Source organism: Hemibagrus wyckioides, linkage group LG07 (genome assembly GCF_019097595.1).
Source record: "Hemibagrus wyckioides isolate EC202008001 linkage group LG07, SWU_Hwy_1.0, whole genome shotgun sequence".
Classification (NCBI taxonomy): Eukaryota; Metazoa; Chordata; class Actinopteri; order Siluriformes; family Bagridae; genus Hemibagrus; species Hemibagrus wyckioides.
In genome coordinates this window covers 13,944,839-13,972,706 of record NC_080716.1, presented here as the reverse complement: position 1 = coordinate 13,972,706, position 27,868 = coordinate 13,944,839, and the positions used below count along the sequence as shown (strand labels likewise).

The window sequence follows — 27,868 nt, the reverse complement described above, 5'->3', positions numbered from 1 at the left end:
TAGCATATCGACTATTGGCACACCAGATGAAACATCAATCTACCTCATGTTTGATACTCAAAATTAATAATAGTTTTAATGTATCTGTTACAGACAAGATGGAAATGAATGCTACATTCAAATCATTCTATACTTCCTTGTTTAAATCTGAATTTCTGGCTGATAATACCATTATGAATCAGTTTCTGGCCAACTTTGAAAACCCTACCATTGATTCGGACCGTGTACAAGAACTAGATTCCCCATTTTCCTTTGAAGAAATAAATTCTCAATTAAAGTGATGCAGTCCAAAAAAGGATTATACATTTGCCGTATTTAAAAAAATGGCTTTGGTAATAAATTTATTAGCTGGGTGAAATTACTTCGTACATCACCACAAGCCAGTATTCTAACAAACAATGTTCATTCCGAATGTTGGAACATGTCAGCGCTGCCCTTTATCTCCATCTCTATTTGCTTTGGCAGTTGAGCCATTGGCCATTTCGTTGCGATCCTCTACTTTATTTAAGGGTGTTATAAGGAATGGTGTTGAACATCGACTATCATTGTATGCAGATGAATTATTGCTATATGTATCTGATCCTGTATCCGGTCTGCCTGGTATCTTGTCTATTGTCTCTATACATTCAGCTCCTTCTCTAGATAGATATTAAATTTTTAGAAGAGTAAATGTTATCCCATCAACACAGCTGCTTTGCAACTTAAAAACCTGTACATTCCCTTCAAAATCACTCCCTCTGAATTTAGGTACCTTGGTATTAATCTTAATAAGGTCTTTTTCTAACCAAAATGAAGTCTGATTTTCAGAGAGGCAATAGTCTGCCTTTGTCTCTGATTGGAAAGATTAATGCTATTAAAATGAATGTTCTGCATAAATTTCTCTGTTTGTTTCTAACAATTCCTTTATTTTTACCTAAGCACTTCTTTGACTTATTAGATAAAATGATTAATTCTTTAATTTGGGCTGGGGGATCTCATATTCAGATCAATTCTATACACAGAGGATTTTGCGTACCATTCTGGCAATAAGTACATGCTCATACTGTGTTCACTGGAAGCCCATTAGAACTTTCGGTTAGGTTAGGTTTCTAGGTACTGGATGATTAAACAGAGTGTTGAAATCACAACTACAGAGATAAACCTTGTTTTAGTTCCTATAGGACGGAATCATAACTAGTTTTAATATAAAAATGAGCAATGCATTAGCATGATCAGACATTCACAATCATTATTTTAACATACACATTCATACAATGTATACCTTTATACATTAAAAAAAAAGTCTTTTTAAAAAGTGGAGACATGCTTTTGAAAGTGGTCAGTCGTCATATCTCTGGCATCTCAAGCATAAATTCGCTCTCAGTGATCCAGCCTCTCTGTTTGGCAATTATGAAAGCAGTTTCAAAAAGGTCAGGGAAAATCGCCATCAAATCTGTAGTCTTGGCATCTTCCGAGCTATTGAGACAGAACAAAATTAATTAGCTGTGACAATTCAAACAAAATCATATCAATAAGGTATATTTTCTGTACAACTCACTAATGCTCACGCATAATCCTTATAAAGCGCAGCAGACCAAGTGTGTTCTCCGGGTAGGGCTTTTTCTTATCCTCAATTTTTTGCACAAGCTCTGAGGGCAACTGTGGAGAAACAGGTACTATAGAAAGCCAAGTACTTTATGATTCACAAACAAGTATTCTGTTGTCATGAATCACTAATGCAGGCTACTTCTTGATTGTAACATCCGGGTGCCCACCACGTGGGGCTCAAACCCCAATCTCTGTGGGAACCGTGTGCGTTCAGACCCATGCACAGGATTAAGACAGGACTAAAACGAAACCTAAAACAAAACTAAACATAAACAAAACATGAAGGGTCTGTCATAGGGACTGACAAATGCATGGACAACAGTATACTGATACTAAATAGGGCCTCGTTTGCTCTGAAAACAGCTTTAATTCTTCATGGCATGGACTCCAATATTTCTTTTAGATTCAGGTCCTTGTTAACATGACTGCATCAAACAATTCCTGCAGATGTTTCAGGTGCACTTTCATGCTGTCACGAAGCGCAGAGGTAAATGATTTACTACAAAACAGGATGAAAAAGCAGAAACAGTCACAAAGGCTAGTTGCATGCACAAAAGAAGGGAAAAAACACAAAAACTAGGAATGCAAAAATCCAACAAAACAATCACAAAAATGAGGGACAGCCAAAAGCATCAGGGTGTTCAGAAGTAATGGAGTCCAAATCAGCATCCAAACACATATAAAGCAGGCAAGAGTCAAACGGGTCAAAACAGCCATATCCATGGTATAAGCATCATTCAGAATCATAAGAATAGGCAAAGTAGAAACCCAGAAAACACTACACAAACATAACGGCTTAGCACAGTCATAAATCGCAAAGAACTGATAGTTTACCTCACAAAGAGGCACTGTAACGAAGGAGCTTAAAAAGAAAACACACACACACGCACATAATGAGGAACAGGTGAGATACAGTAAAAGTGAAGTGACAGAACAAGGAAGCACTGGTGTTTGCCAGGAGTGGATGTCCTCTGTGTCCAAATTGAATGTCCTCTTTCAAACATAAGCCATGACGTTGCATGCTGTGACAATTCCCCACACCATCACACCACCTCCACCAGCCTGGTCTGCTGACACATGGTAGGCTGTTGGTGCCAAATTCAGACCATCTGTGAGCTTCAGCAGAAATTGGGATTAATCAGACCATACCATGTTTTTCCAGTGTTCATCTGTCCAATTTTGGTGAGTCTGTGCTCACTGCAGCCTCAGGTTACTGTTGTTGGCTGACAGAAGTGCATTCTGAGATGCTTTTCTGTTCACCACAAGAAGTCTTTCTGTCATCTTAAACTAGTCCAGTCATTCTCTGCTCAGATTTCTCACCTGTGAGGTATTTCCATCCACAGGACCACTGCTTACTGGATGTTTTTTCTTCACTGCAACTTTCTGAGTAAACTCTCAGAAAATATCAGGAAATCAGTAGTTCTAGAAAAACTCAAACAAGCCAGTCTAATAACAAATCATGCCATGGTCAAAATCACTGAGATCCCATTTTTCACCATTCTGATGGTTGATGTGTACATTACCTGAAGTGGCTGGTTGCATCTGCACAATGTTATACATTGCACTGCTGCCACATGATTGGCTGATTAGATAATTGCATGGATGAGTACATGTATAGGTCTTCCTAATAAAGTGCCAAGTGAGGTTAATCTCTTATAATAAACAAAGCTTAAACATGTTTGTAAATGTTTGAGCAGAAACAGTTCATAATAGTTTACTGGTACAGTTTTTTCTAAAGACTATTATAAATTGATAACTACCAAAAATACTGTTTCAGATTGTAAATAGATTTCTTTGCATAAAGACATTAATGCACATGTTTGCACACATTTCATAACCAAAATGCAGCAATAAACACATCTTAAATGAAACACAGTGACACATCAATATTGTCTACTGTAACATGGCTGAGATAGTTAAGAAATAAAGAGTTTCCCTGTTTGTTTTATGTATTGTTGTATGAATTTCTTTTAAAATCCTCCCAACACAGTTTTTAGGCTGATGGTATCCAAAGTCTGTAACCTATTTAACCAGTTATTCATTGATTCATTGTATTCATTGATAGAGAATCCAAGCACTTTTGTACATCACTCTGGATAAGGGCATCTGCCAAGTGCCAGAAGTGTAAATGCAAATGTAAAGAGTAAAATCTGGTTGACTCACTTTTGTTTTCCAGTCTGAGAAGCTTTTCCCTACTGTAACAGCCCCAATATCAGAAAGGAGGTCCGGATCAGCATTGCGGCAGTTCCCCACTTCCTGTTCATTCCCCAGCTTTCTTAAGTACTCCATTTTACTGAAAATTTTATATAAAAAGCAACATACCATGTAAAAACCGTTGCAGTGGATTTGAAGAAAGTCATTTAAAATACAACTTGAATATACAATGCTAACAAAAACTGTATTATTATTTTTTGTACAAACATTCAGATCAGCACATCATTTTGTAACTCAAAATGCAACAAATTAGCTAATTTGTCAAAACCCAGGGTTAATATTCATCCAACATGAGAACTGCTAATTTAGTGCATTCAAACTGTAAATAGTGTGAGTTGGAAATCTGACAGCAATTTTAAATGAACTGAAAATCAGTGTATTCAGTGCAAACATATCCAAAATATAAAAATAATAACAACAACAACAACAACAACAACAACAACAACAACAATAATAATAATAATAATAAACAATAATAATAATAATGCACAATAATATAACTAAGAACTTAATTATGTCTTACTCTTTATTTGTCCAAAAGTATGGGTGGCGAAGGGTTTCCTCTACAATAGGTCTGTCCTTTGGCTCATGACTGATCATCCACTTCACCAGGTCCTTTGCCAGTTCATCCTCCAGGTGTACCAAAGAGTACTTCCCATCAAGAATGTTACACTCACATCGAGGGCCTGTGCCAAATGGATGATGTCCACGGGAGAGGATGTAATATATTAACATTCCTGCAACCTAAATGTGTTTAGAGGTAAAACAGTTAGAACCAAAAGCTTTTTAATATCTATTATGGATTATTAATCAATATTAATCATTAATATACTGTACCTGAACATCAGAACTCCTCTTGTAGCCACTGTTACTGTCCTCTTCAAGAGTCTCTCTGGCTTTCCAGTACTTTGTTCCAGCAGGATTAGTGCGGAAAGTCGTCTCCCCCAACCGAAATCTGCTAGTCTTGCCTTTCCGGTTGTATCTGTTAAAAAAGTAATAATAATAGTGATAATAAATATGATTCCTACCAATCAGAACATTTTGAGGTTTGATGTCTCGATGAAGCACGTTGGTATCATGGCTGTGAAGAGCATTTAGGCTATAGAGCACTTCTTTTACTATTTTCTTCAGGACCTGTAGCTGCTGAGAAGTGTCTTCAGGCAAATGGTCTTGAATGTATTCCTCCACTGTGTATTCACAAAGTTGAAGAGCAAGATATCCAAACTTTTTATCCTCAGCAAAGTCCACATAGCGCACAATACAAGGATTATCAAGCTGAGGAAGCCGTAAAAATTGCTCTTCATTTTTCAGGTCTTGATATTCTGACCTGTACATTCGTTTGACAGCTACCTCAGTGCCATCATCTCTCAGTCCAAGAAAAACACGAGTTCCATCAATTCCTTTGGCTATCTCAAATTCAGAACTATTACCAATTGTAAGATTCCTCAGGCACTTAACCTTACATGCTTCTATGCTAGCAAGTTTCTCTAGCTCGGGCTTCCATCGTTGGCTCAATGAAAGCCATTTTCTTTTTACTGGTGAATCCTCAGTGTGTGTTGCATATGGATGCACACTGGAATCCGACTCCTGAACTGACGCCTTTGTAGTATTGGAATCTTCTTTTGAGCTTGTGTCTTGTTGATTATAATTCTTTTTTTTATTCTTTGACTTGCTGTTTGCTGCTTCACTTTGCAGAACTCTGATATTTATTTCCAATAGTCTCAGTTTCTCTTTAACTGCATCATTTGTTCCTATATCTACAGCAAGAAGAACCCTTTCAGGCACTGAAGTTACTCCACATGTATTAATGTACACTTGGACAAAGTCATGTAGAGCAGCAAATAAACGGTGAGTAGGACTCCTGACATCAGCTGAGCAGTCAGCATTGGTGAGAGGCATAAGTGCATTGCATAACTCTACCACGCACATCAGACTGAAGACTATCAGACTTTTGCTTCAAGGACTTGTCCATAGTCACACAAGGGGAAATTTCTCTCATCATGCAAATTACAGCATGTAAGGTGTTCAGTGACGTCATCCTTTGTTCATTAGGAATTCTGGGAAAGCGTTTGATGAATCCCTCGATGTAGATGTCTGTCTTCTTGGAGTCTTTCAACCACTTTATACTACTCTGTTGATACAGTTCTGCTGATGGGCCCAAAACATTAAAATACCGTTCAAAAAGTAGAATATGGGTAAAAGGATGTTCCTCGAAAAAAATTTCCTTATATAAGTTAAAAACCTCAGGCTTTTAGTTTTTCTGGGAACCATAGCAGCCAAATTGAAAAACAGTTTGCATTTCTCTACTACTTCTTTTCCTGCAGGTAATTTATTAATTAGATTCTCTACTTTTTTATCCAAATCCGGATTTTCCCCATAATTTCTTTCAGGGACTGCACCAGCTTCTATAAATGCTTCAAACACGTCCAGTCTGTCCTTACTGGCAGCAAACTGTAAGGGTGTAAAAGGCTGTTGTTGATGACCATCTGGATTAGCTTTTGCAACTATTAATCTTCTCACAATATTCAGTGGAACTCCAGGAGTATTTGCAGCATAGTGCAGAGCTGTTAGGTGATTTGTGGATAGTATGTTGGGATCCGCTTTTTCTCTCAGGAGAAAGTTACAAATCTCTTCATTCCCACATACAGCTGCTGCTGTCAGGAGGGAAACATCATCATTCCAGATTGCTGAAGAGTACAGTCCATTAATATTGGATTCACCAACAAGTTTCATTAATTCCGTTGCACTGTTGTCAATAATGCACTGTATTAACAGATCTGTGTTCTTTAGAACCTGATCAGGAATGGATTGCTGTTTTTGGGATGCCATCAAAATGTTCTGTAGAGATAAATTACAGGGGCATGGGTTATCACAGCTTTATCACTTCACATTCATACATTTTACTTTCAACATGAGCCTGTATGCTACTGTAAAAAAAACCTATTTATAGACTGTATAGACACTTATTTATAGACAGTATGAATAAGCAGAATTTGTTTTTTCAGCTTGACAAATGTAAGTTAAAGTTTTTTGACTCATTATGTTAATAGGTCCTTGCATTATAAATGTTTAAATAACTTTCCTCATTTCTCTCGAACCACACTTTCCGCTCCTCTCTTTCCTCAACTACAGACCTCCTCTGCCCTCTGTCTACTACATCCAAAAAGAATTCTTTTCCTGCTCCTTGGCTGTCAAATACGTTGCACAGTATTTGGAGAGAACTAAGATCAGCAGAGAGAAAGAGGTAGAAATTACTAATTGACACAGATCTTACCGAATGCTCCTGTCCAAATTCTCCTCAGACATGAACTCTGCTAAGACTGCTTTCTACAAGGAAAAGCTTGAAGCTTCTGCACAAGATCCTTGTAAGCTACACAACATTTTCTCTTCAATTCTCAATCCCCCTCTCCAACTGCTTTGTCCTCTCTGACTGCTGAAAACTTGGACTTCTTTTATGATGAGAGAATTGAGAAAATCTGCCAGGCCTTTACTTCTACCCTGATCATCTATACATTACACAGCCAGGTATCCCCTACTCCTTCACTGGCACATATTTCAACCCTAGCAACAGAAGATACCCTGCAAGTCGTCCGTCCTGCTCTGGCTCCCTCTTGCCACTGCTATTCTGATGACATTCAACTTACACTATATTGCCAAAAGTATTCGCTCACCTGCCTTGACTCGCATATGAACTTAAGTGACATCCCATTCCTAATCCATAGGGTTCAATATGACGTCGGTCCACCCTTTGCAGCTATAACAGCTTCAACTCTTCTGGGAAGGCTGTCCACAAGGTTTAGGAGTGTGTTTATGGGAATTTTTGACCATTCTTCCAGAAGCGCATTTGTGAGGTCACACACTGATGTTGGACGAGAAGGCCTGGCTCTCAGTCTCCGCTCTAATTCATCCCAAAGGCGTTCTATGGGGTTGAGGTCAGGACTCTGTGCAGGCCAGTCAAGTTCATCCACACCAGACTCTGTCATCCATGTCTTTATGGACCTTGCTTTGTGCACTGGTGCACAGTCATGTTGGAAGAGGAAGGGGCCAGCTCCAAACTGTTCCCACAAAGTTGGGAGCATGGAATTGTCCAAAATGTCTTGGTATGCTGAAGCATTCAGAGTTCCTTTCACTGGAACTAAGGGGCCAAGCCCAGCTCCTGAAAAACAACCCCACACCATAATCCCCCCTCCACCAAACTTTACACTTGGCACAATGCAGTCAGACAAGTACCGTTCTCCTGGCAACCGCCAAACCCAGACTCGTCCATCAGATTGCCAGATGGAGAAGCGCGATTCGTCACTCCAGAGAACGCGTCTCCACTGCTCTAGAGTCCAGTGGCGGCGTGCTTTACACCACTGCATCCGACGCTTTGCATTGCACTTGGTGATGTATGGCTTGGATGCAGCTGCTCGGCCATGGAAACCCATTCCATGAAGCTCTCTGCGCACTGTGCTTGAGCTAATCTGAAGGCCACATGAAGTTTGGAGGTCTGTAGCGATTGACTCTGCAGAAAGTTGGCGACCTCTTCGCACTATGCGCCTCAGCATCCACTGACCCCGCTCCGTCAGTTTACGTGGCCTACCACTTCGTGGCTGAGTTTCTGTCGTTCCCAAACACTTCCACGTTCTTATAATACAGCTGACAGTTGACTGTGGAATATTTAGGAGCGAGGAAATTTCACGACTGGATTTGTTGCACAGGTGGCATCCTATCACAGTTCCATGCTGGAATTCACTGAGCTCCTGAGAGCGACCCATTCTTTCACAAATGTTTGTAAAAACAGTCTGCATGCCTAGGTGCTTGATTTTATACACCTGTGGCCATGGAAGTGATTGGAACACCTGATTCTGATTATTTGGATGGGTGAGCGAATACTTTTGGCAATATAGTGTATCTTCTTCCCTTCCTCAGACACCATAGCTTCTGCTCGGATCTCAGCAAACCAGTATCAATGTATTAATTGATAGAGACTTCAAAACACTTTTGCATATTGCTCTGTATAAGGGCATCTGCCAAATGACATAAATGTAAATTTCAGAAATGTATAATGTGCCAGGGTATTTGCCTTTTACAGCAGGAAAGATTAGACAATTTTGAAATTTAATAACTCAACCTGAATTCACCCAGTACTTGCCATAATCAAAGAATCGGGTTGCTGAGACACATGAAAATATGTTGAGCTGGAAAAAGTTGCATACATTTTTTGGCTAGTCTTTTGACTAATATAATACAAATACGTACATTAGGACCACCTGCCTAACACTGTGTTGGTCCCCATTTTGCTGCCGAAACAGCCCCGACCCATCATGCACTGTGTATTCTGACACCTTTCTATCAGAACCAGCATTAACTTCTTCAGCAATCTGAGCAACAGTAGCTTGTCTGTTGGATCGGATCACACGGGCCAGCCTTCGCTGCCGACATGTATGGAGTCAATTCAATGCCACATATATTCGCAAAAGAATGTATGTGTTTCAAAAGAAAATAAAAGTTTTGCAAAGGAAAAAATGAAATTTGCAAGAAAAAAATACGTTTTGCAAAACAAAAATAAAGAGTTGCAAAATATAAATGACACATTTATTTGCAACGCTGCTTTTATTTTGCATTTCAGTGAAATGTGACTTTGCGATACGGGTTTTTCTTTGCGTTTGACTTTCTGGCACTGTTTTGACGTGGGGGTGGAGTCAAGGTACTGTTTGATATTCGGACATTAGACAGACATTCAGAAGCGGTATTTTAGGGACCGTCGACAAATTTCTGTTCGAATGAAATGTGGTACTTGTTACTTACCTGGTTACATGCCCCAGTTATGCCATGCATCATTGCATACAGCTTTTGTTAATTTATTAATAATTGTTTAATTAATAGATAGTTTTAATTATGTATCATGTGAAGTCATTTGTAATTATTTTTTATTTTCCGAATATCTATAACGAATACCTTGACTCCACCCCCACGTCAAAACAGTGCCAGAAAGTCAAACGCAAAGAAAAACCCGTATCGCAAACTCACATTTCACTGAAACGCAAAATAAAAGCAGTGTTGCAAATAAATTTAAGTCATTTATATTTTGCAAATCTTTATTTTTATTTTGCAAAATGTATTTTTTTCTCGCAAATTTCATTTTTTTCTTTTGCAACACATAAATTCTTTTGCGAATATATGTGGCATTGAATTGACTCCGTGTATCAATGAGCCTTGCTGCCCATGACCCTGTCCCCGGTTCACCATTGTTCCTTACCTGGACCACTTTTGATAGATACTGACCACTGTAGACCAGGAACACCCTAACACCAAAAATATTACCAATATGAAGCGTATGTAAACTGTATGGCTGCTTACAAAGAATATCAAGGGTCTGTGGTGTTCGTTGAATAAACATCCTGAAAAAGTAAGTTTATGAACTGGCGTGTAGCCTCTTTATTTTTATAGCACTCAACTACAACACGAGTTAGGCTTCTCTACTGCTTCCTAATTCTAAACCCTTTTTTTAATTCATGTCCCTGCTACCTGTATATTTAGTACTACTGCCATCTACAGGACAATCACAGGAACATCAACTAATCACTACAGGGTCTTCACAGGAAGTCGTGCCACCAAGCTTGGGCTAAAAAAAATAGAACAGACCACAGGTGCCGCCAAAACAAAAAACGCGCGAAAAGTCGCCTAGATTTTGAACACTTTGGTATCATAGGTTGACTTCTTCCTAACAGCGTTCACTTACTGATAAAAAATGATAAAACCTTCGGCATGTGTTTATACTTGTATCCTCTCTTGGTATTCCACTGACGAAAACAAGTTTTATCAGCTCAGTCAGTCAGTATATCCAAACTAAACTGAGTACAGGAAGCGCCAAAATATGATCAAACTAACTAAAGTTAATAATAAACAGAGGGGAAAATAATGATTTGTAATAATTATTAATAAACATAGTAAGAATTAATTGGTAGAGATGATGGCGAAAACAGTAATGTATGGCCGCCCTCCCTCAACAGTCATAATTATAAAAAATACTTATAATAACCTTACTTACTTCTCCTTGGGTTGTGATTCGGAGTGTGAATGAGGACAGAACTGAAAATAACAGGCGTCTGACTGTCCTTCTCTTTAAAGATGATAAAAGGACTAGGAGATACAGGGTTGCCAGAATGGACTGAAGATTCCCAGCCCAACTACAACTTAAACTCCGCGCATTAAAAGAAACAGCCCAAAATGTATACTGTTATAACTAATACAATAACAAACAGTTAAAACAACCCGCTAATCAAGACTGAAGTCTGACTGGACAGGACTCTCCTGAACCTTATTGGCTAATCTGAACCATATAATTAAAACGTCAACATTACACAGTACACTATAGAATAGAAAATTAATAAAATATCATGTTTATAGTCAAAAATAAAAACCCGCCAGTTGCATCAAAAACCAACCCAGATTTTATCAACCCGCCCAGTGCACTATTTTCCGATGAGTCGTGACCAATAGAAGCTCAATTGGGCGGAACCCGCCCAATCTGGCAACACTGCCGGAAACAATGGCGGAGAAAACTAACTTGGACCAATCAGCTGTGAGTGAAGTAATATGAATCTGACCCACAGATGTAAACGCTTTAACCCTTTGTAGTGATGGGAAAAGGATCATTCCAAAGGAAAAACTTTTTTGGGAAAGTGCCTTGGATTTTCCTGATAAGCATATATACGAAAGACATAGATATTCATATATGGTTGAAATGACAATAAATGACTCTCTTGACTTTACTTTGGTAGCCACTGAAGGCTTTCCTTAGTGGGCAGATTATTTCATAGTCCTCCCATTGCAATAAAAAACATAAGGCCAGACTCACAGAATTCCCTTCTGCTACTGGTGTCTGCCCAAGAGTGCACATCCAATCCCTCCCCAGAACTGTTTAAGAAATGTCTTAACCTTATGACAGGAATTGATCTCATCTCCACTAAAGACATAGAGCGACTGTTATTGCAGACACGTAGCCCTTACTATGAACATGGGGATAAAGCGTATCAATTATTGGCACACCAGATGAAACATCAATCCACCTCAGGTTTGATACTCAAAATTAATAATAATTTTAATGTATCTGTATCTGAAATTAAGGCTACATTCAAAGCATTCTATACTTCCTTGTTTAAATCTGAATTTCTGGCTGATAATACCATTATGAATCAGTTTTTGGCCAACTCTGAAAAACCATTGATTTGGACCATGTACAAGAACTAGATGCCCCACTCTCCTTTGAAGAAATAAAAAAAAATTATAGAGATGCAGTCCAATCAAGCCAAGTGACACGATGGATTTCTAATAATTTTTTTTTTTTTTTTAAATTTATTGATAAATTAGCACCTCTACTTTTATTGATGTTTAATGAATCCTTGAAAAATGGTTTCCTACCAACTACTCTGATTTAAGCTTTGAAATCTCTTCTTTTATAGAGTGATAAAAATCCGACCTACAGGCCCCAATATTTGTTAAATGCTGATGTAAAAGTTCTGGCAAAAACTATAGCTCTTTGCCCACAGAGGGTGTTGTCCATTATTATTTCCGAGAAACAAAATGGTTTTATCAAGGAACGTCACTTTTTTTTTTTAATACTCATACTCTTTTAAATATTATTCACTCAGCACATTCTGAGAAGGTATCTGAGATTGTGATCTCAAGGGACACCGAAAAAGCATTTGATATGGTAGAGTGGGATTATTTATTTGTATTTTAATACATTTATTTAGCTGGGTAAAATTACTCTATACATCACCACAAGCCAATATTCAAAAAAACAATGTGCGTTCAGAATATTTTCCATTGGAACGTGGAACATGTCAGGGCTTCCCTTTATCTCCATCTCTATTTGCCTTGGCAGTTGAGCCATTGGCCATTTCGTTGTGATCCTCTACTTTATTTAAGGGTGTTATTAGGAATGGTGTTCAACATCAACTATCATTGTATGCAGATGATTTATTGCTCTATTTATCTGATCCTGTATCTGGTCTGCCCGGTATCTTGTCCATTGTTTCTATACATTCAGCAACTTCTCTGGATTTAAATTCAGTTTTTAGAAGAGTGAATGTTATCCCATCAACACAGCTTCTTACAGCTGCAACTTAAATACCAGGACATGCCCTTCAAAATCACTCCCTCTGGATTTAGATGCCTTGGTATTAATGTGACACGTACATTTTCAGGTCTTTTCACCGAAATATTACACCACTCATAACCAAAATGAAGTCTGATATTCAGAGATGGAATAGTTTGCCTTTGATTGGGAAGATTAATGCTATTAAAATGAATGTTCAGCCTAAATTTCTCTTTCTGTTTCTAACAATTCCATTATTCTTACCTAAGCACTTCTTTGACTCATTAGATAAAATGATTAATTCTTTCATTTGGGCCAGGGGATCTCCCAGGGTGCGTAAATCATTACTTTAGAGATGGTCTGGCGGTGGTCTGGCACTAACAAATTTATCGTCACTAACTAACAAGTTATTGTCACTGTTTAGGCTACCTGCCAACCACCTTTTTAGATTTTTTCAAGTCCGAAAATGCTTTCCTAACTTTCCCCCCCATCTCCTCCTCACCAACAATGGGAAAGCTTGCTCACTGCTGTTTCTGAGATCTACAATCATATTCTGGATGTTTGCGATCAAACTAACCAAAACAGGCTGCTTGCATTTCTCTAAATATAAACTGTCTCAAATTTACCCAGATGTTGAGCACAAATGTGACATGCTCTCACTCACAATGTCACCTGAGTTACATGCTTTTCCTCTGTCCAGGACTATATAATATTTGGTCAAGTACATCATTGTTGGCCAGACATCACGTTCTCCTACAGTTGAAGTCCACTGTCCCATCTTCTTAGTCACAGTGGCTAAAAGATAGTGTTTTTCCTTAAGGTTAAGGAAATTAAATATACAATAAGAGGTAACACTGCCAGGTTTTTCATAAATGACGTTTTCTTTCATATTTTACAGGCCTTCAAGTTCTGCCAGACTAGGTGTTTTCTTTTCTTCTGTTGTAAAACTTTACATGAGTGTGTGTGTGTTATATTTGTCAAGTAGAATGGGCCAGGAACCAGGGTGAGAGGTTTTATTTATTTTTGTTGTTATAATAATAACATATTTATTTTGCTCCCTTTTCATGTAAAATAAAAAATTCTGTAATGTTAACTATTATGTCATTCATATATGAATAAAAAGACTTAAAAAAAACAAAACAAAACTGTGGATGACTTGTGACCATCACTACATCACAACACAAGCTTGGATGCTAGATGGACTGGCTCTGTGCATGACTGAAGAATTTTCTGTCTGCACTCAGACTTCATACTAATTCAAATTCTATCCATATTCAGATCAATTCTATATGCAGAGGATTTTGCATACCATTCTGGCAATAAGTACATGCCCATACTGTGTTCACTGGAAGCCCATTAGAACTTAACAGAAGGTTTCTATGGTACTGGATGATTAAACAGAGTGTTGAAATCACAACTACAGAGATAAACATTGTTTTAGTTCCTATAGGACGGAATCATGACTAGTTTTAATATAAAAATGAGCGATGCATTAGCATGATTAGATATTCACAATCATTATTTTAACATACATAATTATTTTTTATACATTAAAAAAAATTACTTTCAAAAAGTGGAGACATAATTGTGTGTTTTGAAAGTGGTCATGTCTCTGGTATCTCAAGCATAAATTCCATTGCAGTGATCCAGCCTCTCTTTTTGGCAATTACGAAAGCAGTTTCAAAAAGGTCAGGGAAAATCGCCATCAAATCTGTCGTCTTGGCATCTTCCGAGCTATTGAGACAGAACAAAATTAATTACCTGTGACAATTCAAACAAAATCATATCAATAAGGTATATTTTCTGTACAACTCACTAATGTTCATGCAGATTCCTTACGAAGCGCAGCAGACCAAGTGTGTTCTCCGGGTAGGGCTTTTTCTGACCATCCATTTTTTGCAAAAGCTCAGAGGGCAACTGTGGAGAAACAGGTATTACAGAAAGCCAAGTACTTTATGATTCACAAACAAATATTCTGTTGTAGTCTCATTAATCACATTTGCATAATGAAATCACTAATGCAGGCACAGTATACTAATACTGAGTAGGGCCTCTTTTTGCTCTGAAAACAGGTTTAATTCTTCATGGCATGGATTCCAACATTTTTTTTTTATTAAGGTCCTTGTTGACATGACTGCATCACACAATTCCTGCAGATTTTTCAGGTGCACTTTCATGCTGCAAATCTCCCAATCTTGAAAATCCCAAAGGTGTACTACTGGATTCGGATTCAGTGACACTGAAGAAAACTGAACTCATTGTCATGTTCATGAAACCAGACTTTTGCTTTGTGACCTGGTAAAATATCATGCTGAAAGTTGCCATTAGAAGATGTTAAACTGTGGCCATGAAGGGTAGATGCTCAGCAACAAAAAGGTTGTTGCACTCAGGTGATGATTCATTGATATTAACAGGCCCAAATTGTGCCAGAAAATCATTCCTGTCATGAAACAAACTCACAGAGGTAGGTTATTTATTACAAAACAGGATGCAAAAACTGAAACAGTCACAAAGGCTAGGTACTTCATTTTAAGCTAGAACACAGACACAGCAGGAGTCCAAGTCAACAATAAAAAAACACTTCAGAACACTTCAAATCAGGCAAGAGTCAAGCAAAGTTAAAACCAAGAAAACACTACAGAAATATAAAAGCAAATCGCAAGAAACTGAGCGTTTACCTTGTAAAAAGGTACTGAAATAAAGCAGCTTGAGTCATGTGCCGGTGTTCAGCACTGACATGTGGCACCTGCGCACTCCACAATTGAAACCCTGACAGCCTTATTTACGGAAGTACATGAAATCTCAGAACACCTAGAGCAGATCAGGGCCCTGCCGCAGCCCCAGGCTGCTTCTGCTATGGGCAATGCCCCGGATGAAAGCCCCCAATCCAGCCTTCCAGAGCCATCGACTTCCACAGTCACTGAGACATAGTTGAACACCCACTGCCCTCTTCACTCTCACCACACCCAGCCCTATGCTAAGCAACCTGTGTTTGTTTTTGTAGTGTTATCTGGTACAGCCAGAAAGTGATGCATTCCCCAACTTAGCCATCTCACTTCACTGTGCAGAATGAGGTCTCCGTAGGCACTGTCCAGTTCGTCCAACAACGCAATAAAACAGCGGTGCATTAGAGGCTGTGCTCGAATGAAGTTGACCACCTTGACCACGGTGTCCATAACCTCCACGGAGTATCCACCAACTAACTTGTGATTTAAAAAATGGAAAAAATCAAGGTCTTTCATGCAACTTTCACTTTGCCCCACTGTGCACTTGAAGATGAACTGATGGATGTTCAGGCAAGAGGACATAGCCATACTGTGCAGCAGTCATCCTCAGTTGCAGAAATTTGGCAAAACATCTCTGGACAAACCCTAAAATTATTAAGTTCAAAAGTGCTTTCCATATTTGGATCAACATACATTTGCGAACACGCATTTTCTACAATGACGCGGATAAGTCACGTTTCCGTGCACGTCTTACAGACTGCAACTTACAGTCGCAACTTCATTGTGCTGTTACTCCTTTTGAGCAGAATTTCACCAAATTGGTCTGCTCCCGACAACATTAGGTGTCCCATTAATGAAAAGTAGAATTATACTCTCTAATAATAATAAATTGTAATCATTTAGATACTTTAATATCTGGTTAGTTTGCATTGGTGATGTCATATGTAAATGATATGCGGCCCGTGAGACTTGAACTTAGACATAGTGTGGCCTTCTGAAAAAAAAGATTGAGAACCACTGCCATAGGATCAATCATGATGCAGTATCGAGTTCCCTCGAAAGGGAACTACACAAGGTTACGTATATAACCCAGTTCCCTGAGAAGGAAATGAGATGATGCATTGCTAGCCACACCCTGGGGGTCCACTAGCACTTCCTTCAGACAAGTAGAATCTGGAGTATTGTAACATAGATGCCCTTTTATGGTCTTGCTGATGCACTCCTCTTCATCACATTACCTACCCGAGCCAATAAATTGGCGTGATTTCACACAGAGCTTTAGACACAACTTCCACATAGATGCATTCCCATAGCGTCAGCCACAGTGTCTCATTCTCTTCTCAGGGAACTGGGTTACCTACGTAACCTGGTGTATTTTTTTTCAGTATTCCAGCCTAGTTTTGAAGAGTCTGTGCACACTGCAGCCTCAGCTTTCTGTTCTTGGTGGACAGAAGTGAAACCTGACATAGTATACCTTGAGCTGAACTCTCTTTTATGGAGCTTCAGTACCGTTCATGTGATTAACACTGACAAGTGGCACCTGCATACTCCACAATTTAAACCCTGGCAACCTTATTTACTGAAGTCCCTGGAATCTCAGAATGGCTAGGGCAGATCCAGGCCCCGACACAGCCCCAAGCTGTTTCTGCTATGGGCAATGTCCCACAGGAAAGCCCCCAATCCAGCCTTCTATAGCCATTGACTTCCACAGTCACTGAGATACAGTTGAACCCCCACTGCCCCCTCCACCCCCACCGCACCCAGCCCAATGCTGAGCAACATGTGTTTGAAATGTAGCCTTCCCAGTTCCCTACAGCAAAGGACAAGATAGCATACATGATTGCCCTACTAACTGGTATCCATGGCTCCATCATGGCAGCTAGCTCAGGCTGGTACGACCAAGCTCTCCAGGATACTTATGTATAGAGTCTTTCGGAGAAATTGAAGAATGAGTTGACTGCTCGTGACTGACCCAGAGATCTAAAGCCCCTGCATAACATTGCTATTTGCCTGGATAACTGTCTTCAGGAATGACAATTAAAGTGCCAGTCAAATAGGGCAACCCACCACAAGTATGCATACTCATGAGCATGTCTAGCTGCCCCTGAGTGCCTCAAACTGCTGGAGACCCCTTTAGAACCCATGCCCTTTGGTGGTACAGGCTATTTGGCCAGAGTCAGGGTGGCTGCCTACCCAAACCGTTTAAAGGGACGGGCCATCCCAGGTAGCGTTTCTTGGGTCTCCAAATTTTGTGGCCACTCACACTTCTGGCATCTTCTTATCCACCACCTTCCATTGGGGCAGGGGCAGAAAGGCAAGCCTCTAGCTTTTCTTGACTCAGGAGCAACAGGCAATTTCATTGACAAGGGCTTGGCCCACAGTTTGGTGATTCCCTCTGAGATCCTTTCACACCCATTGCCTGTTTATTCCCTGGATGGGTGATCTCTGGCCTCCAGGCCCATAACCACCCAGACAACCACACTTACTGTACGTATTGGCCACCACATAGAGTGTGTAATGCTATACGTCACCAGGGCCATCGAGCTATGTTTTGTCTTGGGTTTCCCCTGGTTGTGGTAGCATAACCCTGGGATAGATCCACCGGTTCAATTTCTGTACAGGCTCCCAATGCCCCCAGAGTTGGCTCAGGCACACTTAAAGTACCTCTTCATGCCCGTCAGCTTATTGAACACCCCTGCTGCCTTCCAGCACTTTATAAATTAGCCTCCTTGTGTCACTGATCCACTAAGCATCTTGATGACATCTTAATCTTCAGCAATTCCCTAAAGTAGAATGTGGTATGTGTTCACCGGGTCCTCCAGCTCCACCTACAAAATGGTCTATACATGAAGCTTGAGAAGTTGCAGTTTCATGTCATCAACATCTTCTTCTTGGGCTTCATCTTATCTCATGAAGGACTGAGTATTAACCCGGTTAAGAAAAGAGCAGACAAGAAGTGGCCTCAGCCCACCTGGCTCCGGGCAGTCTTGGGCTTTACAAACTTCTTCCAGTGCATTGGGAAGAATTTCATTACCCTGGCCAGCCCAATTTGTGCCCTGATCAAGAAAACCCAGGGCAGGTTTATATAAACAAATAAGGCACAGGAGGAATGGAAGGCCTTAAAAAAGAGGTTGACTTCGGCCCCTGTGCTTCAGGTGCCTGACCCAGAAGCCTAGTTTATAATGGAGGTTGACGGGGTGGGGGCTGTCCTATCCCAGCAGTCAGGGTCTAAAAAAAGCTGCACCCCTGTGAAAATTTATCCTACCAGTTAAGTTTTACTGAGGTTCAGGTCTAGACTTAGCGTCCTTTCCTCCACACTGTAAAGCATCCTAAAATTCTTCTGAACTACTTGGCCCTGGTTCAGAGAGTAACATTTATCGCTGGAACATTAAATTAGCCAGGATCATTATTCACGGAATGCATTCTAACAAGCAATTTGGTTTTAAGCAGAGATCTCTGTCACACTGCCGAAAACACAGACTATACATCGTTGGTGCTTTACTAATCATATTCTATGCGTTTTCTACTCATTCACTTGTGGTGGCAGATAATGTAGCAGTTACAGTGTTGACATATCATGTGCAGTGCACAACCTCCTCGGTTTGCACCCTAAACTGGCCATCATCATTGAGGTTGCTTCTTGGCCAACAGTGCTTCCCCTTGTCCATTATGGATTGCCTGTCCACCTTTTCCCATCTTTTATCCATTTTCAAATCAAGTCAAGTCAAGAAGCTTTATTGTCATTTCAAACACATATAGCTGACACAGTACATAGTGAAATGAAACGTTTCTCTAGGACCCTGGTGCTACATAGACAACAATTTGGATAACGGGTCCTGCTTGGCACACTTCTCCATTCAATATGAAGCCTCTTCCTATAACAATAAGAAGTCTTTTTGTCACCTCAAACCAGTCCAGCCGCTCCACTCAGCTTAACTGCTGCCACTTAATTGGCTTATTAGATAATTGCATGAATGATTAGGTATGTACGGGTTCCTAATAAAGTTCTTAGTAAGTGTAATCTCTTATAATAAACAAAGCTTAAACGTGTGTAAATGTTTGAGAAGAAACAGTTTATAACAGTTTACTGGTACACTTTGAGCAAAATCTGGTTGACTCACTTTTGTTTTCCAGTCTGCAAAGCTTTTCCCTGCTGTAACAGTCTCTATAGCAGAAAGGAGGTCCGGATCAGCATTGCGGCAGTTCACCACTTCCTTTTCATTCCCCAACTTTTTTAAGTAGTCCACTTTACTGAAAATTTTATATTAAAATGTGAAAAGTAACACACCATTCATCTGCAATGTATTTGAAGAAAATCATTTAAAATGCAACTTGCATATACAATGCAAATTTAATTTATAATTTTTAGTTCTTTTTTTCTTTTTAACAGCTAACAAAAAACTGTACCAATTATTTTGTACGAACATTCAGAACAGCACATTAATTCATTTAGTGAAATGTAATAAAAACTTTTGTCAAACTCAGGGATTATTTTCATAAACTCTGCTAATAAGACTGCATTCATTAAAAAAACAAACAAACAGAAACTTAATTATGTCTTACTCTTTATTTGTCCAAAAGTATGGGTGGCGAAGGGTTTCCTCTACAATAGGTCTGTCCTTTGGCTCATGACTGATCATCCACTTCACCAGGTCCTTTGCCAGTTCATCCTTCAGGTGTTCCAAAGAGTACTTCCCATCAAGAATGTTACTCTCACATCGAGGGCCTGTGCCAAATGGATGATGTCCACGGGAGAGGATGTAATATATTAACATTCCTGCAACCTAAATGTGTTTAGAGGTAAAACAGTTAGAACCAAAAGCCTTTAATATCTATTATGGATTATTAATCAATATTAATCATTAATATACTGTACCTGAACATCAGAACTCCTCTTGTAGCCACTGTTACTGTCCTCTTCAAGAGTCTCTCTGGCTTTCCAGTACTTTGTTCCAGCAGGATTAGTGCGGCAAGTCGTCTCCCCCAACTTCAGTCTTCGACTTATGCCGAAATCTGCTAGTCTTGCCTTTCCAGTTATATCTGTTAAAAAAGTAATAACATTAAACGGTCAACTAAAACTTGCTAATACTTTGTGATGAATTATGTCAATAATTACAGACAGGACTGATAATTAATATGATTCCTACCAATCAGAACATTTTGAGGTTTGATGTCTCGATGAAGCACTTTGGTATCATGGCTGTGAAGAGCATTTAGGCTATAGAGCACTTCTTTTACTATTTTCTTCAGGACCTGTAGCTGCTGAGAAGTGTCTTCAGGCAAATGGTCTTGAATGTATTCCTCCACTGTGTATTCACAAAGTTGAAGAGCAAGATATCCAAAATTGTCATCCTCTGCAAAGTCCACATAGCGCACAATACAAGGATTATCAAGCTGAGGGAGCCGTAAAAATTGCTCTTCATTTTTCAGGTCTTGATATTCTGACCTGTACATTCGTTTGACAGCTACCTCAGTGCCATCATCTCTCAGTCCAAGAAAAACACGAGTTCCATCACTTCCTTTGGCTATCTCAAATTCAGAACTATTACCAATTGTAAGATTCCTCAGGCGATAAACCTCATGAGTTTCAATGCTAGCAAGTTTCTCTAGCTTGGGCTTCCATCGTTGGCTCAATGAAAGCCATTTTCTTTTTTCTGGTGAATCCTCAGTGTGTGTTGCATATGGATGCACACTGAAATCCGACTCCTGAACTGACGCCTTTGCAGTATTGGAATCTTCTTTTGAGCTAGTGTCTTGTTGATTGTCATTCTTTTTCTTCTTCTTCTTCTTCTTTTTCTTCTTTGACGACATGCTGTCTGCTGCTTCACCCAAGCAATCTACAGTCCTGACGCTTTGCGGAAATCTGAGATTTGTGTCCAGTAGTTGCAGTTTCTCTTTAACTGCATCATCTGTTCCTATATCTACAGCAAGAAGAACCCTTTCAGGCACCGACGTTACTCCACATAAATGAATGTGCTCTGGGACAAACTCATGTAGAGCAGCAAATAAACGGTAAGTAGGAATGCTGACATCAGTTGAGCAGTTAGGATTGGTGAGAGGCATAAGTGCATTGCATAACGTTTCAAGCACATCATACTGAAGACTATCAGCAGCAGGCTTTTGCTTTAAGGACTTGTCCATAGTCACACAAAGAATACTTAGTATTAGGGGATTAAAAATATTTCCCTGCACTGTATTAGTTGGCAGTAAACATTTAATCAAAATGGGTAAGATCTCATTAAATATTTGAGGGGAAATTTCTCTCATCATGCAAATTACAGCATGTAAGGTGTTCAGTGACGTCATCCTTTGTTCATTAGGAATTCTGGGAAAGCGTTTGATGAATCCCTCGATGTAGATGTCTGTCTTCTTGGAGTCTTTCAACCACTTTATACTACTCTGTTGATACAGTTCTGTTGATGGGCCCACAACATTAAAATATCCTTCAAAAAGTAGAATATGTGTAAAAGGATGTTCCTCAAAAAAATGTTCCTTACAGAAGTTAAAAACCTCTGGCTGAGTTTTTCTGGGAACCATAGCAGCATAATTGAAAAACAGTCTGCATTTCTCTACTACTTTATTTCCTACAGGTAATTTATTAATTAGATTCTCTACTTTCTGATCCAAATCCGGTTTTACCCCATAATTTCTTTCAGGGACTGCACCAGCTTCTATAAGTGCTTTGAACACATCCAGTCTGTCCTTACTGGCAGCAAACTGTAAGGGTGTAAAAGGCTGTTGTTGATGACCATCTGGATTAGCTTTTGCAGCTATTAATCTTCTCACAATATTCAGTGGAACTCCAGGAGTATTTGCAGCATAGTGCAGAGCTGTTAGGTGATTTGTGGATAGTATGTTGGGATCCGCTTTTTCTCTCAGGAGAAAGTTACAAATCTCTTCATTCCCACATACAGCTGCTGCTGTCAGGAGGGAAACATCATCATTCCAGATTGCTGAAGAGTACAGTCCATTAATATTGGATTCACCAACAAGTTTCTTTAATTTCTTTGCTTTGTTGTCAACAATGCACTGTATTAACGGATGTGTTTTCCTTGGCTTAACTTCAACTGGAACCGGGACTGGAATAGGAAAGGACCACTGTATTTGGAATGCCATTGACTCTTAAATGTTCTGTGGAGATAAATTGTGGTATGGGTTATCACTTCAGCTTTATCACTTCATATTTTACTTTCAATGGGAACTTGCAAGCTACTGTTAAAAAAACACTAATTTATAGACTGGGAATCTATAATTTATACTTAATGCTATTATCAAAATTTAATATGGTTCCTAATTTCCTATATGATGCCTAATTGAAACCTTTACTGAAAGTAGTTTTTTGTAGTGTTCTTCCTAAAACCTTTAAAAATTTTCTCAAACAGACAACTGAATATCTAAGTGTCAGATATTTATGACACATACCTGCCAGACCACCAGAGGTGTAATCAGGCATAACGAGAATAAGTTTGTTAATCATTATTTCATAATATCAGTTTTATGTTAGTATATATATGTATATATACTCCAAAACTGATTTAACCATTTTCTTATAGCTGCTTTCAGCATGATAATGCACCATGTCACAAAGCAAAATTATCTCATTTACATTTCGCAGACACCCTTATCCAGAGCAACTAACAATTTATCTCTCTTTTTTTTTTTTATATATACAACTGACCAATTGAGGGTTAACAGGAACAGCTTGGTGGACCTGGGATTTGAACTCCCTTCTGATCAGTACTCCAACACCTTAACCACTAAGCTACCACATCCCATCTCAAACTGGTTTCATGAACATGACATTGAGTTCAGTGTTCTTCAGCGGCCTGACTCCAGTAGAACGCTATGAGATGCGGTAGAGAAATCTGCAGGAATTGTGTGAAGCAATCATGACACCATGAACTACTGTGGAATCCACTCCATGAAGAACTGATGCTGTTTTGAGAGCAAAGGGAGGCTTTACCCTGTATTAGTATAGTTCTCTTCATAAAATGTTCGAGTTTATATCTTAACTGGCCTGCGTAAAGCAAGCTCCTTAAATATATTAGATCTAACAAGGTTAATAATAAACTTCAAAAACTGGTAAGGATGAATTTGTAGAAATGAATTTGTTGGTCACCGCCTCTTGCTGCTAGTCACTTTCGTTTTTCCAAACTGTAGTGCAGTGGTCAGTACTTAGTACTGTATTAGTACTTATAATTATGTAGCATTTACATAATGCTCAGTGATCAGTTTTATAAAACGATCGGTTTTACATAAATAAATAGGACTAACGAAAACGTATACAATAGCCGCACCCCCCTAAGCAGTCATAATTATAAAATGATTTAAAAAACCATACTTACTTATTTTCTTCGGGTTTTTTGTGTGATTTTAAAATAATGTATGGATGATGGCAGCACCGAAAATGACAGAGTTCTGAATTTCTTTCTTATTAGAATAGAAATGATAAAACGCAGATAAAGGAGGAGTCCTTTCTGAAGGAGTCCGTGGGCAGGACCAACGAAACACAGCCAGAGACAGATCCAGAGAACCGGAACCTAATTTGGACCAATCAGCTGTCAGTAGAGTGATTTAGAAATCTGACGCGTCGAAGTTGTTAACCGTTTAGTGTTTATTGCGGCGTGTTTTGTGGAGGAGATCCGGTGGAGCTCGGATCGTAAATAACAAGGGCAATTCGAATGACAATAATTTTTACGGATAGACACACAGTCCTTTGGATTTTTACACTCATCCTGTTCACCAAATATGGCCATGGAAATAGCAAGTGTGCTGGAGACTGAGACTCCAGTGTGTGCGTGCGCGTGCGCGTGCGTGCTCCAACAAGGAACATCCCACAACTGACAAATAGGGGAGAGCTGGGCACAACCAAACGTAACACACTATATTTAGCAGTTTCCTTGTACAGTGGCGCGAAGAAACTGACTGTCCTTACTACTTGCCTGACCAATACTGTGCGAAATAAATCGCATCAATATTCAAAACGACTTGGCAGGATATTAAAGGAAGATCATTTTACCATAGCACAAGTTAAATTTCAGCAAAACAAATCTAGCCATATTTTAATCTCTGATCTCTCAGTTATAATCCCACATAGTGTCTACATGCTGATATAACCTGCAGAGTTGAGTAGTCCAAATCTCAGTTGTTCACAGGGGGCATGTTGTAATGTTGTCCCCCATTATATAAAAAAAAAACTATGCTATTCCGTTCAGTTAGCCGTGTAAATCCACACAATTCAATTTTATGATTTTATTTTCCACAGATTTAGAAATAGACCAATAAAAACAGACAGGAGTGTACCTACTGCTGTTTTGTCAGTGGCAGGATATGGAGTAATAAGTGGCAAGTCAATCAGGGGTGTGGCTAGGAGCTATCCATAGCTGTCATTTGACCCGCTATAGATTTATCTTGCTGAAGGAAAAAAGGGAGTAGGCAGGAGTGTTGGAAAACCCCTCTGTTGCTTACTCCATCATCAGCAAATTTTACTACTTTAGGTACTCTGCCAGTATTTTTAAACAGCATCTGTGGCATGTGTCTAACAGTGAAAAAGGAATAGTGGAAGGATAATGTATGCCTAAACTGTAAGACTGCACAAACAAATAATAGATAGATAGATAGATAGATAGATAGATAGATAGATAGATAGAAAAAATAAACCCTTGCTTCATGTTCTTATTCATTTATCTTTTATTCAGAAAACAAGACCAGATATTTGTACCAGACATATGTAAAAAAATAAATAAATAATTAAATACATAAATAATAATAATAAAAACTAGACATGTACATTTCCTGATGAAAATGTGAGTGGTGCTTGCCGTGCCAAAACTCGTCTGTGACGCACTTCCCCTCATTGTGCTGAGTGGTTTGATATATCACGTGTATGTTGCAGTAACATTAGCATCAATGTTAGCGTTAGCATTAGCGATAGCATTAGCATTATAATTAGCATCATTGTTAGCATTAGCATTAATGTTAGCATTAGCATCAACATTAGCACTAGCATTAATGTTAGCATTAGCATTACCGTTGGCATTAGCATTAATGTTAGCATTAGCGTTAGCATTAACCTTAGCATCAGCATTAACATTAGCATTAGCGCTAACATTAGCATTAATGTTAGCGTTAGCATTAGCATTAATGTTAGCATTAGCGTTAGCATTAATGTTAGCATCATCGTTAGCATTAGCACTAGCATTAATGTTAGCGTTACCGCTAGCATTAGCATTACTATAAGTGCTAGCATTAGCATGAGCGATAGCATGAGCATTAACCTTAACATGATCATTTAACACAGGGTGCCAATACTTTTGTGATGTCAAAACTCTTGGAACCCTCCACCATTTATAATGGAGGTCTATGGGAAAAAATTCCACTTTGAGCTTCCGTACCGGGAATACCGGAATTCCGATCGCTTAAAAAAGTCAAAGCACATCTTTCCCGAACAAGCCGCACGATTTGACACCTCATTTGTGGGACTACGACAAACGGTGCAGGACTAGTTAGCGGACAAAATTTGTACGGAAGAAGAAGAAGAATTATAATAATAACTAGACGTACATTTCCTGAAGAAAATGTGAGTGGTGCTTGCCGTGGCAAAACTCGTCCCTGACGCATTTCCCCTCATTGTGCCGAGTGGTTTGATGTCACATGTGTATGTTGCAGTAACATTAGCATGAACGTTAGCAATAGCATTAGCGATAGCGTTAGCATTGTCTTTAGCATCAGCATTAGCATAATCGTTAGCATTAGCATTAACGTTAGCATTATCGTTCACATTAGCATTAGCATGAACGTTAGCATCAGCATTAGCGCTAGCATTAGCATGAACATTAGCAATAGCGTTAGCATTAGCATCAACATTAGCTTTATGTTAGCATTAGCATCAACGTTAGCATTAGCGCTAGGATTAGCATTATCGTTAGCATCAGAATTAGCATTAGCGCTAGCATTAGCATGAACATTAGCAATAGCGTTAGCATTAATGTTAGCATTAGCATCAACGTTAGCTTTATGTTAGCATTAGCATCAACATTAGCATTAGCGCTAGGATTAGCATTAGCATTATCGTTAGCATCAGAATTAGCATCAGCGCTAGCATTAGCATCAACATTAGCGTTAGCGTTACCTTTAGCATCAACATTAGCATTAGCATTGAACATTAGCATTAATGTTAACATTAGCGTTTGCGTTAACATTAGCATTAGCGCTAGCAGTAGCAACAACATTAGCATTAGCGTTACCTTTAGCATTGACATTAATGTTAGTGTTAGCGCTAGCATTAGCATCAACGTTAGCATTAGCATCAACATTAGCATGAGAATTAACCTTATCATTAGCCTTAACATGAGCATTTAACATAGGGTGCCAATACTTTTGTGATGTCAAAACTTTTGGAAACCTCCACCATTTATAATGGAGGTCTATGGGAAAAAATTCCACTTTGAGCTTCCGTACCGGGAATACCGGAATTCCGATCGCTTATAAAAGTCATAGCACATCTTTCCTGAACCTCAAAATTGACAAACGGTGCGGGACTAGTTAGCGGACAAAATTTGTACGGAAGAAGAATTATAATAATAATAATAATAAGTATGAGGAATAATAATAGTGATGCTTTGCATAGCAAGCACCACTAATAATAATAATAATAATAATAATAATAATAATAATAATAATGTGAAAGAAGAAAAAAGCTGTGAAAACTCAGTACTTTTCCACAAACCTAGAGAAAACGTAAGGTGTTGGGTTATGCTACACTACAGTCAGTAAGTCGGCAAGTGCTTGCATCTTAGAATTCATTTTTTCAAGTCCAACTCATCTACATGTACCTTGTATAAATACAACCCAATTGGAGGAGCCAGCACAAGGATCTGATTCCAATTAATTATTTCTGTCATCATATATTTTTATAAATGTATGTTTATTTTTTTTTTAATAAATATTTCATTAAACAATTTAGATTTATGTTAAGTTAAATTACATGAACTATATTGAGGTGATAAGTTTTCAATCGATTCAGAAGGATTCTCCGCCAGTAATTTTCCCGAACTTTGGCAGCTGCAGCATTGCTGCTCTTTGTGTATAGTGTTAATTGTTCATATTTTGGCATAATAATCTCTTGCTCGTCAAATATATGCACACCTGCTTTTGCCCATGTCTGGTTTTTATGAGCATGTGTATGTTAAATAATCATTAACTCCGGGTTAAAACCAAGGTTGACTGAGAAATTTGACAACCAGCTTCATGAAAC

The 27,868-nt window shown here is 38.9% G+C and overlaps 1 protein-coding gene across 5 annotated transcripts; it reads right to left on the bottom strand.

Moving 5' to 3' along the window:
• Nucleotides 1-180: 180 nt before the first annotated feature.
• Nucleotides 181-24,210, bottom strand: LOC131356052 (uncharacterized). Of its 5 annotated transcripts, none has more exons than XM_058394812.1 (7): nt 10,835-11,256; nt 4,936-6,639; nt 4,639-4,783; nt 4,325-4,545; nt 3,751-3,880; nt 1,538-1,638; nt 185-1,455 (listed from the first exon to the last, which is right to left on the bottom strand). In XM_058394812.1, the coding sequence occupies exons 2-7, from the start codon at nt 5,103-5,105 to the stop codon at nt 1,326-1,328; spliced, it is 897 nt and encodes a 298-aa protein (XP_058250795.1). In that variant the 5' UTR covers nt 5,106-6,639; nt 10,835-11,256; the 3' UTR covers nt 185-1,325. The 5 variants fall into 5 exon arrangements, with proteins under 5 accessions (XP_058250794.1, XP_058250795.1, XP_058250792.1 ...); XM_058394809.1 differs by lacking the exons at nt 1,538-1,638; nt 3,751-3,880; nt 4,325-4,545; ... (1 more) ...; nt 4,936-6,639; nt 10,835-11,256 and adding exons at nt 14,703-14,803; nt 19,734-19,863; nt 20,176-20,396; ... (1 more) ...; nt 20,760-22,743; nt 23,958-24,210 and having other exon boundaries at nt 260-1,455; XM_058394810.1 differs by lacking the exons at nt 185-1,455; nt 1,538-1,638; nt 3,751-3,880; ... (2 more) ...; nt 4,936-6,639; nt 10,835-11,256 and adding exons at nt 13,886-14,620; nt 14,726-14,803; nt 19,734-19,863; ... (2 more) ...; nt 20,760-22,743; nt 23,958-24,206.
• Nucleotides 24,211-27,868: the final 3,658 nt, after the last annotated feature.